This window comes from Capra hircus, chromosome 4, assembly GCF_001704415.2.
Source record: "Capra hircus breed San Clemente chromosome 4, ASM170441v1, whole genome shotgun sequence".
NCBI classification, from domain to species: domain Eukaryota; kingdom Metazoa; phylum Chordata; class Mammalia; order Artiodactyla; family Bovidae; genus Capra; species Capra hircus.
The window spans coordinates 12,943,374-12,956,856 of record NC_030811.1 but is presented as its reverse complement, the minus strand read 5'-3'; the positions used below and the strand labels follow the sequence as shown (position 1 = coordinate 12,956,856).

General features: G+C 42.8%; 1 protein-coding gene across 1 annotated transcript in view; it reads right to left on the bottom strand.

Annotated features, from left to right (window-relative positions):
- The window catches only part of NOBOX (NOBOX oogenesis homeobox), a 46,245-nt gene that overhangs the window by 30,515 nt on the left and 2,247 nt on the right, over positions 1-13,483 (bottom strand). The window contains exon 2 of the mRNA XM_018047478.1: positions 3,392-3,583. Coding sequence (XP_017902967.1) covers positions 3,392-3,583 — 192 coding nt within the window. The remainder of the gene's footprint in view (positions 1-3,391; positions 3,584-13,483) is intronic.

The window sequence follows — 13,483 nt, the reverse complement described above, 5'->3', positions numbered from 1 at the left end:
GACCCGCTGACTTTGGTCATCTGTCCCTACAGGTCATCGCTGGGGCATCTCTTGTCCTTGTCCACGTCTCCTCTGGCCCGAGAGCTCTCGCCGTGGGGGGAGGGAGTCGTTGACAGAGTGGACCAGGGATCCCGTCCTCTCTCCTCTCCGAGGCCTCACTGCTTTCCCCTCCCATAGTCTTTGCCTTGGTCCAGCCCTTTCTGTCACAGATGAAGGCCTTTCTGCTCATCTGCTTCTCCGACCCCCTCCTCTTTCCCCCTCAAACCTGGCGGAGGGGGTGGGTTTTGTTTGTTTTCTTTCTTGGTTCTTTGGGGTGCGCTGTATGCCTGGCACAATCTTAGTTTCCCAGCCAGGGACTGAAGCCAGGCCCTTGGCAGTGAGCCTGGAGTCCTAACCACTGGGCCAGCAGGGTATTCCCTCCAACCTTGTCCTTAAACTGAACTGTTAGGACCCAAATGTTATTTTTCCTTTCCTTGAGAACAGGGGAGAGACAGTCTCAGCCAGTGAGCGTTCCATCCTTGGGGTGTAGGAGAGGAAACCCAGACGAGTAATAAAGGCTGTGCCCCGAAAGGACTTTACAGCTTGGTAAGGAAATGGACTGCCCTGTGTGACCATGAGGAGATGCATGGAGTGAGGTGGAGCTCAGTTCCAGCTCTGCTTGGAAGCAGCCAGCTTCAGCGTCCCCAAAAGGAAAGTTGCTCTTGAGCACATGGAGCCGTTAAGGGGTGACACCTTTGAGTGGCAGAGTCAATGGTTACCAAGGGCCAAGAGAACAGGCCGTCTTGCGCTAACAGCCAAGCATCCCCAGTGCAGAGGCCACTGTAAATCCTCTTCTTTCAGCCTTGCTTTGTCCGTGGGACACTGTCATTCCTACCTTTGGAAGCAGCCATCAGAAACTGTATAATTAACACTGTCGATCTTGAACAGTGTTAGAGGAGACCAACCCAGGAGAGCAGATTCAAGCATGTCCATGTGCCCTTGGTCTTGAAGCTACTTCCTGTCTGTGAATCCAGGGCACGTGTATTGACATGCATTTTAGTTAAGGCTTGGCTGCCCCCTGGTGGACGACGCTCTCCAGTAGGTGCATTTCAGTATTGAACAGATCAGGAAGATGCCCGTGCTGTTGGTCACTGGTGTGCTTGGATGCCTGGAAAAGATATTCTGAAATGGTTTGGTTGCCTGAGGCGAATTAAGGACCGTTGCTGTTGTTTAATCACTCAGTCATGCCCTACTCTTTGCCACCCCGTGGACTGTAGCCCGTCAGGCTCCTCTGTCCATGGGATTCTCCAGGCACAAATATTGGAATGGGCTACCATTTCCTTCTCCAGGAGATGATTCCAACCCAGGGATCGAGTCAGTTTCCTGCATTGGCAGGCAGATTCTTTGCCACTGAGCCACCAGGGAACATGAATGTAACTGTGTTTATGGCTTGCATGTGAAGTCGTGTCTCTCTGCAGATAGAGACTCATTAGTCAAATAAGCCTCCAACAGCAGGGTCAGTGCCTTCTATTCCCAGCTCTGAGGTTGTGCAAGTGAATTCCTAGCTCTGCAGAAGAATTTTGAGGCCAGAGTTATTAGGACTCTTCCTTCCAGAGGGAGCTAGAGTGGAACCCTAATGGTTCCAGCCCGGGTGTGAAAACTCCTGGAAACCACCCCCTCGTAGATCACAAGGAATGAATGCCAGCAGGAAAGACTCCCCATTTCCCTCTATCAGCTGACTGCCCTGTAGGCAGAGAATGTGGAAAAGGTGGAATGGAAAATCAGTCAAGGTCGATTTTTGGGGGCTGAGCTAGGTCTTCGTTGCTGTGCACGGGCGATCTCTAGTTGCGGCGGGTGGGGGCTCCTCTCCAGTTGTGGTGTGCAGACCTCTCACTGCAGGGCCTCTCCTGTTGCAGAACATGAGTTCTAGGGCGCTGGGGCTCCAGTAGTTGTGATACGCCAGCTTAGCGCCCCTCGGCCTGCGGAATCTTCCTAGATGAGGGATCGAACCCATGACCCCTGCATTGGCAGGCAGAATCTTAACCACTGGGCCACTAAGGACGTCAGAGTCTGTTTTAACAACGCCAGACACCCGATAGATCTTCCTTAAGTTGACTTCTTCCTTTTAAGCTTCTAAAAGGACCACACAGGCCAAGGGAGAATGATCGATCTGCCTTTGCATTCTGGAGCCATTGAGGGTAGAAGAAACACCTTTATATTGTATAATGACTTTTATACCCCTTCCCAGATTCCCTTGGCTCCTTTCTTCCCAGGCCTCTAGATGCTGAGTCCATGAGAGTCCCACCACTGCTCTCCCCTTGCTAACACCCCTGTCCACCTTGTTCCCCTCCAGGGTGACTAGGGGTCTAGTCAAGTCACACATGGACACCAAGGCTGCCCTCATCCTGGGAGAGGCCATGGCAGGCCACTGAAGCGCCTGGAATTCAGCTTCCCTGGTGGCTGCTTGGAAAGTCTGGCCACTAATCTGGTGGAAGGGCAAGGGGTAGGGACTGAGCTGTGGGCAGAGGACATAGCTTGTGCAGAAGTCTTCAGAGAGCAAAGAGAGTTCAGAGAACTAGAAGAGGGAAGGGTGGCCGCAATGTGGCAAGCAGGCAGGGGAGGAAGGTGGAGGACAGATGACAGGGGCTTTGTGGGATGATCTGGGGCCTTCACCCGAGTGCAGAGGTAAGCCTGGTATTGCTGTGGTTTAGTCGCCAAGTCCTGTCCAACTGTTTGTGACCACACAAACTGCAGCCCGCCAGTCTCCTCTGTCCATTCTCCAGGCAAGAATACTGGAGCGGGTTGCCATTTCCTTCTCCAGGGGATCTTCCTGACCCAGGGATCAAACCCGCCTTTCTTGCGTTGGCAGGTGGGTTCTTTACCACTGAGCCACCAGGGAAAGCCAAGCCATATATAGAAGAGTTATACCAGTGGGGTTGCCTTTGAAGAAGATTGTTCTGGCTAAGGCATAGAGACGTGGTAGGAGGGAGATAAGACTTGGGAAAGGGAGACCAGTGAGGAGTGTTTGGGGGAACAGGGGCCGGTGCTGATGGTGGCAGCTGGTGGCAGACAGGTGGCCAGAGATGCTCTTCAGACTCTGCCTCTAGATCTGGGTGAATTATCTCCACCTTCTGATGCTCTTATCCACATGCTGGGGTTCAAGTTGCCTGCTTCCTGGTCTTATTCTGAAATGACATAAGGTCATATGAACATCCTTGCTAAATAATAGTTGCTTCAGAAGTCCCATTTGGGTGTGAGGTATAAGGAAGGAGTGACCTCCCTTGATGAGCACGGCTGTCCTGCCAGTTAAGCTTGGCCACCCCCATGGCCTAACCAAGGCAAGTCCTGGCTTTCCTCACGTTGAGCAACACAGGTGACTTCCCTGAACGCAGAGAGGCTCATCTTCAAATACCATCTCCACCGGGTTAAGGATGGAGGCCGAGCTGTTTCCGGTAATAGAGATGTCAGCCCAAATGGCTGGCAGGCCACTTGAAACAGCCGCATAGAGACGTGCCAGCTGGCGTTTGCCACACGCTGTGTGGGGCAGGCACTGAAGCACAGGCCGGAACACTGTCACTAACAATCCTCGAGCGGTGATGTGTCCCTGCAGTGAAAAACAGGCAAAGGACTTGAAATGCAGTTTGAACTTAATCATGTGGGTGAGGTTATTTCATAGTCGGCTAATTTAGCAAACCAATTTTAAGGGTGCTAATTAAAAATTGCCCGAGGTTATCAATTTGCTGCCAGAGTGCCAGAAAAAAATGGACATGGAAGAGTTTCAGTCCAGCTAATTATTGAATAAGGCATAAGACTTGATTACCCTGTCAGGGGGATTTTTAAAATGGGGATACTTTTATTTGGAACATGTCTTTTTATTTAGGGGAAGAGTTATCAAAAGACTAGAATGATATAGCATCACATATGACTTATTTTGGGCTTTCCCAGTGGCTCAGACAGTAAAGAATTTGTCTGCAATGCAGGAGACCCAGGTTCGATCCCTGGGTATTCTTGCCTTATTCATCATTATGTATTTTATATTTTGAATCCACCTGCCAATGCAGGAGACACAAAAAATGGGTTCACTCCCTCTGTCAAGAACATCGCCTGGAGAAGGAAACTGCAACCCACTCCAGCATTCTTGCCTGGAAAATTCCATGGACAGAGGAGCCTGGTGGGCTCCTAGTCCATGGGGTCACAAAGAGTCCCAACTGAGCACCACAAGCCCCAGTCATTAGGGCAGACTCTTTTCTTACATACTCACCGAAGGACCTTGGGGTTCTGGTTTCTAGTCTCTGGACTGTAGGGAATGGCACTGAAGCCTGAAACCCAAAGTTCATAGTTATCGTTTCTGTATCAATCATCAGAGTCTGATGGTTTCGTTAGAGCATTTAACATTTAACATTTCACACACTATTGGCTGGTGAACTTCTTCTTGATACTTTTCCACTTTCTTTTGAAGGTTATACAAATAGCTGTGTCCAGGAAATCTGCAGAAGAATTAGACTGTGAGCTCCAAGGGGACAGGCACCATGATTGTCTTATCCTGTGCTTAATTTCCAGGGCGTGTCATGTGGCAGATTGTCAATAAGCACTGGTTAAATGCAGGAATCCAGAATGTGCCAGGTGTTGCTCTAGGGGGTTGGGAAATATCACTGAATAAAGGAAAAATCCTTGCTCTTTTGGAGATGACATTCTACCATGAAGAAGAAGTAATATCACAAATAAGTACCTTATATGGCATGTTAGGAAGTGATAAATTCTTTGGAAAAGACATGAAGCAAAGTAAGGGGGTTGAAGGGCTTCCTGGTGGCACTCGTGATAAAGAATCCACCTGCTGATACAGGAGACAGAGGAGATGAGGGTTAGATCCCTGGGTCGGGAAGATTCCCTGGAATAGGAAATGGCAACCCCCTCCACTATTCTTGCCTGAAAAACCCCGTGGACAGAGGAGCCTGGTGGGTACCAGTGCATGGAATTGCAAAGCATCGGACACTACTGAACGTGCGTGTGTGTGCACACACACGTACACACACACGGGACTGAACCCCAGAGATGAGGTAAGGTGGAGTTGGGATAGTTGGGCATGTTTCTTTATTAAAAATATGCTCCAGATAGGCCTCGTTGAGCAGATGAGATTTGAGAAATGATTTGAAAATGCCAAGGACAGTAGCCTAGTGGATATCTGGGGAGGAGCATTCCAGAGAGAACACAGAGAGAGCAAATGCTCTGAAGAAGGAGTACAATTAAGAATATTTCAGGAATAGCAGGGAGGTTCGTAAAGCTTGAACAGAATGAGTATGGGGATTCTTTTAAGCTGCTGCAGGGTTTTGAGTAGAGAAATGCCCCTGATTAGACATGGCAGCTGTGCTGAGAATAGTTGGGTTAAGGGGAGAGAAAAGTGGAAATAGGGACCATTGTTGGGGGGCTGGAATGCAGTGATTCAGATGAGAGATAATAGTGGCTCGGACCAGGGTGACTGTGGCAGAGGAGGTGAAAAGTGGTCAGATTCTAAATGCATTTTGAAAGTGGAGCTAGAAATTGTAAGATAATATGGAGAAACCCAAAACATACAGTTATCATGTCTATATCAGTCATCAGAGTCTGATGGTTTCATTAGAGCATTTAACATGCTATGAAAGTAGCTGTTGCAGTTCTTATTGGTGGTCTGGGCTTGAAAAATGGGAAGGATGGGGTTGCTGTCACTGAGATGAGAGCTAGCATATGGAGCAGACTTCTGGAAAAACAGTGCAAGTCCAGTGGTGGATGTGTTCTGTGTGAGAAGCCTGTGAGCTATCAGAGTGGAGGTGTCAGGAAGACAGTTTGATATGCGAATTTCCATGCAGATGTTTTCTGAAGCCATTAGTACTAAAGGAGATACTTAAAAATGAACAGCCATGGTGAAAAAAATAGTACTCTCTTTGATCCTTTGTATTCCTGTGGTCCTGGTTGTAACTTATCCTTTTTCATTTCTGATTTCATCGATCTGGGCCTTGAAGGCCCTTTTTCTCTTAATGAATCTGGTTAAAGGTTTATCAATTTTGGTTATATTTTCAATTAACTGGTTTTTAGTTTTATTGATCTTTTCTATTTTTTCATCTTTCATTAATTTCTGTTCTGATCATTATTATTTCTTTTCTTCTAACTTTCAGTCTCATTTGTTCTAGAAACTATAAAATAGTTCCTTCAGGTATAAATTTAGTTTTTATTTGATATTTTTTTCTTGTTTCCTGAGGTTAGCTTCTATCACCAAAATATTTCCTTCCAGATATGCTTCTGTGGCATTGCATCGATTTTGGACTGCTGTGCTTTCGATCTGTCTCTAGAAATCTTTTGATTTCCTCAGTGACCCATCGGTTATTTAGTAGCATATTGTTTATCCTCCAGTTGTTTGGATTTTTGCTGTCTTTTTTCCTGATAGTTGGTTTCTAGTCTAATAGCACTGTAGTCAGAAAAGATGCTTGATATGATTTCCGTCTTTCAGAATATTTTGTGAACTTTGTTTAGAAATTTGTGAATTTTTGTTTAGAATTGTTTTGTGGCCTAGTTTATGATCTGTCCTGGAGAATATTTTGTGTGTACTTGAAAAGAATGTGTATTTTGGTGCTTTTGGATGGAATGTTCTATGTATACCTATTAAGTCTATCTTCTCTAATGTTTCATATAATGCCAGTGTTTCCTTATTGATTTTGTGAATGACCTGTCCCTTCATGTAGATGTTAGAGTCTCTTACTAATATTGTGTTACTGTCAATTTCTCCCTTTGTATCTGTTAATATTTGTCTTATGTATGTAGGTACTCATATATTGGGTGCATGTATACTTAGAATTGTTACATCTTCTTGGATTTATCCCTTTGTCATTATGAAATATTCTTCTTTGTCTCTTATTACAGTCTTTAAAGTCTATTTTATTTGATATAAATATTGCTATTCCAGTATCTTCATGTCCATATTCATGGAATATCTTTTTCCAACTTCTTTCCGTCTGTGTGTCTTCAGGTCTGAAATGAGTCTCTTGTAGCATATATGTGGGTCTTATTTTTGTATCTATTCAGGCACACTATGTTTCTTGATGGGAGCATTTAGTTTACAGGCAAGAGTACTGGAGTGGGTTGCCATTGCCTTGCCCTTAGTTTACTTAAAGAAATTATTTATAGGTATGTACATCTTGTAAGTTGTTTTGGGGTTGTTTTGTGGCTCTCTTTTATTCCTTTTTTCTTCTTTTGCTCTTTTGTGATATAAGGTCTATTTTTAGTATTATGTTTGGGCTCCTTTTTCTTTTTTTTTGTATGTGTATCTATTATAGATTTTTGGTTTATGGTTACCATGCTATTTATTTTCTTAAGAAACATAGAAAAAGAAGTAGAATAAAAAGTTTACCTACAGTTTCATTATTCAAAGCTAACCATGGTAAAAATTTAAATATTCCTCTTTGAGTATTGTCTAATATTTACATAATTGTGATCAAAATGTTCATATACATTGTATCCTTTTTGCTCCTGACATTAACCTATTATCATAAACTTCTCACAAGCATCTCTCTTTCTTTTTACTGTATACATAAACATTCATCTTCCACTACATTAACTGTTGTGTTAATATTTAAAGGTAATGCTCACTAGCATTACAAGTGGATTAGAAAGAGAAGCAAACTTCCCTTTTTTCCCCATTTCTTTCATCCAGGAAGAATGTACCACTTTCCCCCTTTTTCCAGTCTTTCTTGTCTCCATTCCCATGAATATTTCCTTTTTTCCTTCTCTTTCTCATCTCTCTTCCTCCTGGCCTCCTTTGTCCTTCCCACCCTCCCTTGCTCCCCATCATCTATTCATTTAATTATAATGTAAAACTGTTATGGCATCATTGTACTTGTCTGCCTTGCAGTAGACATTGAAATATGTGTTTAAGGATGGTGGTATGTCAGTTTGGAAAAACTCATCTAACTGGACTTTCTGCTTTATGAAAAGTTAAATATTTTGAATATTTCATTATTCAAATGAAATGGCACAGGGTTAGTCTCCTCCCTAGGACTCTGGAATTCTCATTGAACCAGGGAACCTCATTTTCACCTACATTCTTTGACATGCATTCTTAAAGAGGTCAAACACTTCACCAGCCATAAATATCCAACCTAAAAACCTGACTATCAGATGCAGCAGCAGTAAATTTTCAGTGAGGTCATAAGAATACATTTGTGAAAAAATATAAAGTTAAAATTGCTTCTGATGCTCTTGGTTAAGCAGTACACACCTAGAATGTAGCATATCCTTGCCCTCAAGCTTCATATAGATATAAAATCTTAGATTCAGGAGAAATTATTCAGCATAGAATCTTGGAAAGTAATTTAAAGGCCAGATACCGCAAACGTTAGTCCGACCTTGGATTGAACACCAGGGAGCTTGCCATATCAAGAGGGAGTGAGTCCATTCTGTGGTTGTTGTTCGGGGATTTTTTAAAAATTAAGATTAAATGTAAAGAGAAAGTGAAATTGTCAGCCGCTCAGTCGTGTCTGACTTGATGCAACTCTATGGACTGTAACCCACCAGGCTCCTCTGTCCATGGGATTTCCCAGGCAAGAATATGGGAGAGGGTAGCCATTCCCTTCTCCAGGGCATCTTCCTGACCCAGGGGTCAGGTCTCCTGTGATGCAGGTAAATTCCTTATCTTCTGAGCCACCAGGGAAGCCCTAAGATGAAATATGCCTCCTCTAAAATCTACAAAAGGTCCTGGTATGTGAATATGATTAAGTGGAAACTTAAGTAACTCGGGGGCTCCAGTAACTCCTCCTCGTAGTCAATCCATTCATCCCATCTTCTTGAATCTGATATTATTTACTTGGTTTTTGTGTTGTGGAGCTTCAGCTCCTATAAATTACACATCTACCCAAAAGAAAGGTGAAGAAGCCTTCAAGCAACATGTGGAAAGCTAATATTTGTTCCTGAAAATTGGAATGAATAACCATAGCATCAATGTGACTAACACCATTTATATATTTATATGGATACACGGTTACTTAGCAACATCTAATCTAGAGAATAAATTATGAAAATGACTTGCATAGCCATGTCTTATAATGTTAGGGTAGATTTTTATTTTTGTGGAAAACTTACTTTCTTCCTAAAATATTTCTATCCTTCCTCCATTTGGCCCTAAAAAGAATGTATTGCCTTCTTCATGGTTTTAATATATGACTTTTTCTCATGAGACTCATTGTTAGTGCCACTGACATACAAATATTCAAACTGACCATGCTGCTCAGTTCCTTGCAATGGAATTGAATAAAAACTTGGATTAAAAGGTCAACTTTAAACTCTGCATAATAAATTCACTGAGTAAAAGCTATCCCAACAACTTTCTGCACCATTTCTTCCCATCTCATTATTCATGTAGGCGTCCCTGAATTTTAAGGAGTGCAAATAAAAGAGCAGAATGTGTAGACCATTGGGGCCTAGAAAATTTTTTTCATGAATAGGGAATGAAATGCAGATTGAAAAGTATTTCTTAAATTAATGAAGTCGATACAGTTGAGAGAGAAATGATGAACACTTAATATTTCCTATAGTTCAAAAGAGTAAAACCTCTCCATTATTATAAAAATATCTCTTACTCTATGGTCTTCACATATTTGGTTCCATAGCCATAGTATTGAGAGCTTTACTGTTTTTTGGATGATTATTTTTAATAACCGATTTTTATAACTGATACTAAACTTACTGGGATTACCCAGCAGGGTGTAGTGGGACAAAGCATGGGGATTTCCAGAAGGGACAGGTGAGCAGAATGTCTTAATATTATATTACATAGAATGCTTGTTCATGCATTATACAAACATATTCTGAGTAATTGCTTGTGTTAATAAAAGTAACATAAAGATAAGTGTTTTGGATAAAGTCGAGGTTTCTTGATTTAAAAAGAAAGCTAATTCTTTTGTGCATTAATAATTTTTGTAAGTTAACAGTGTAAATCTGAATCAGACTCACAAAATAATGAGATTTTGTGTGAGTAATGCTGTTGGAGATAACATACCATTTTTTAAAATGGTTTTAGACTCCCCAGGCTAATTTCATATCCATGTTATAGTTTTAACTCGTGAAACAAGTAGATGTCAATTTAATCAAAGAAAATAGCAGAATTGATTGCCATGGTCTCCAAGTATTTGAAAAATAACATGTCTTCTTATCTGTAGTCTATTTCAACTCAAAACAACCAATCATTCCTGGACTCGCCAATGCTAGAAATAGCTCCAGTTATAAGATTTACCACTCCAAACATTTTCTGTGTTCCTTATTTTTCCATTTGTTCCTGGCAAGTCAGCCCAATTAAAAGTGCTCTTCACATTTATTTTGATGGTGATTGTTTTAATCCAGACCATTCTCCCAAACCTCTATTATAACCTGCCCATGGCTTTCATTTTCCCTTATCTATTCATTTTAGGCAACTTCCAATTCCTTGCCTTTTGATTTCCCTTTGTTTACTGTCTCTGTTTTGCCTTGGAAGATGTCTTGGAGCCCAGCTTCGGTGCTGTGAACATTACTTCCTTCTTCAGATACATGAGTGAGCAAGTTTATAACCAGGGCTGTCCAATCTAGAATTAGGACACTTATCTTTAGGACTGAGGAACCTATCCAAGAGAAACTTTAGCATATACTTAAATCTTGGATCGAGTTAGGGATCAAGGAAGGAAAAGAATAATGTTTTTCAGAGGCTTGGGAAGCTGCAGTACTTTCCTAGGGCCTGGCTCCCAGTAAGGAGGTTAGCTCACGTGCCTGTGGTACTACTCCCGTGTTCTTTGCTGCAGACAAGGCCCTATTCTAGCATCGAACGTACAGCAGATAACAGGAATGCAGATCCAAACACAAACTCTGCAGGGCTTTATATTCTAACATAGGGTTCATAATGCTAAACAGCTGAGCACAGAATTAATTATGCCATTCAGATGGGACTCCGCTCAGTTCCTGAAGAGCTGTATGTTCCTAATTGCCCATGTTGATTGTTCAAAAACAAAACTGGCTATTAAGTCGTCACTAGTCTTTAGGGTTTCAGGACACTTTCATAAATTCTGTGCATTAATTTCTGGCTGTGTTGCGTCTTCGCTGCTGCGCGGGCTGCTCCAGCTGCGGAGCCCGGGCTTCCTCATTGCAGTGGCTTCTCCTGGTGCAGAGCGCAGGCTCTGGGGCTGCGGGCGCCAGCAGCTGCGGCTCCCAGGCGCTAATCGCAGGCTCAGTAGTCATGGCACACGGGCTCAGCTGCTCTGCGGCACGTGGATCCCTGATCTTCCTGGATTAGGGATCGAACCTGTTGTCTGCTGCACTGGCAGGTGGATTCCTATCCACTGACCCACCAGGGAGAGTTCAGACGAAACGTGGGCCACTGGAGAAGGGAATGGCGAACCACTTCAGTATTCCTGCTTTGAGAACCCCATGAACAGTATGAAAAGGCAAAAGGACAGGACACTGAAAGATGAATTTCCCAGATCGGTAGGTGCCCAATATGCTATTGGAGATCAGTGGAGAAATAACTCCAGAAAGAATGAAGGGATGGAGCCAAAGCAAAAACACCACCCAGTTGTGGATGTGACTAGTGACGGAAGTAAAGTCTGATGCTGTAAGGAGCAATATTGCATAGGAACTTGGAATGTTAGATCCATGAATCAAGGCAAACTGGAAGTGGTCAAACAGGAGATGGCAAGAGTGAACAATGACATTTTAGGAATCAGAGAACTAAAATGGACTGGAATGGGTGAATTTAACTCAGATGGCCATTATATCTATTACTGTGGGCAAGAATCCCTTAGAAGAAATGGAGTAGCCCTCATAGCCAGCACAAGAGTCCAAAATGCAGTACTTCGATGCAATCTCAAAATGACAGAATGATCTCTATTTAAAGGCAAACCATTAACTATCACAGTAATCCAAGTCTATGCCCCGACCAGTAATGCTGAAGAAGCACAAGTTGAACGGGTCTATGAAGACCTATAAGACCTTCTAGAACTAACACCCAAAAAAGCTATCCTTTTCATTATAGGGGACTGGAATGCAAAAGTAGGAGGTCAAGAGACACCTGAAGTAACAGACAAATTTGGCCTTGGAGTACAAAATGAAGCAGGTCAAAGGCTAACAGAATTTTGCCAAGAGAATGTACTGTTCATAACAAACACCCTCTTCTTTTTTTTATTTATTTTTTTTATTTTTTAAATTTTAAAATCTTTAATTCTTACATGCGTTCCCAAACATGAACCCCCCTCCCACCTCCCTCCCCACAACATCCCTCTGAACAACACAAGAGAAAACTCTACACATGGACATCAGCAGATGGTCAATACCAAAATCAGATTAATTATATACTTTGCAGCCAAAGATGGAGAACCTCTATACAGTGAGCAAAAATGGGACCAGGAGCTGACTGTGGCTCAGATCATGAACTCCTTATTGCCAAATTTGGACTTAAATTGACGTAAGTAGAAAAAACCACTAGACCATTCAGCTATTTCTAATCCTAAAAGATGATGTGTGAAAGTGCTGCACTCAAAATACCAGCACATTTGGAAAACTCAGCAGTGGCCACAGGACTGGAAAAGGTCAGTTTTCATTCCAATCCCAAAGAAAGACAATGCCAAAGAAAACTACTGCACAATTGCACTCATCTCATGCACTAGCAGAATAATGCTCAAAATTCTCCAAGCCAGGCTTCAACAGTATGTGAACCGTGAACTTTCAGATGTTCAAGCTGGATTTTAAAAAGGCAGAGGAACCAGAGATCAAATTGCCAACAGCTACTGGATCATAAAAAAAGCATGAGAGTTCCAGAAAAACATCTACTTCCACTTTATTGACTACACCAAAGCCTTTGACTATGTGGATCACAACAAACTGTGGAAAATTCTTCAAGAGATGGGAATACCAGACCACCTGACCTGCCTCCTGAGAAATCTGTATGCAGGTCAAGAAACAACAGTTAGAACTGGACATGAACAACAGACTGGTTCCAAATTGGGAAAGGAGTGCGTCAAGGCTGCATATTGTCACCCTGCTTATTTAACTTCTATGCAGAGTCGTGACTCTTTGTGACTCCATGGACTGTAGCCCACCAGGCTCCTCCATCCATGGAATTTTCTAGGCAAGAGTACTGGAGTAGGTTGCCATTTCCTTCTCCGGGGGATCTTCCCAACCCCGGGCAGACACTTTACTGTCTGAGCCACCTATATGCAGAGTACATCATGAGAAACATGGGGCTGGATGAAGCCAAGCTGGAATCAAGATTGCCGGGAGAAATATCAATAACCTCAGATATGCAGATGACACTGCCCTTATGACAGAAAGTGAAGAACTAAAGAACCTCTTGATGAAAGTAAAAGAGGAGAGTGAAAAAATTGGCTTAAAATACAACATTCAGAAAACTAAGATTGTGGCATCCGGTTCCATCACTTCATGGCAAATGGATGGGGAAACAATGGAAACAGTGACAGATTTTATGTTTTTGAGCTCCAAAATCACTGCAGATGGTGACTAC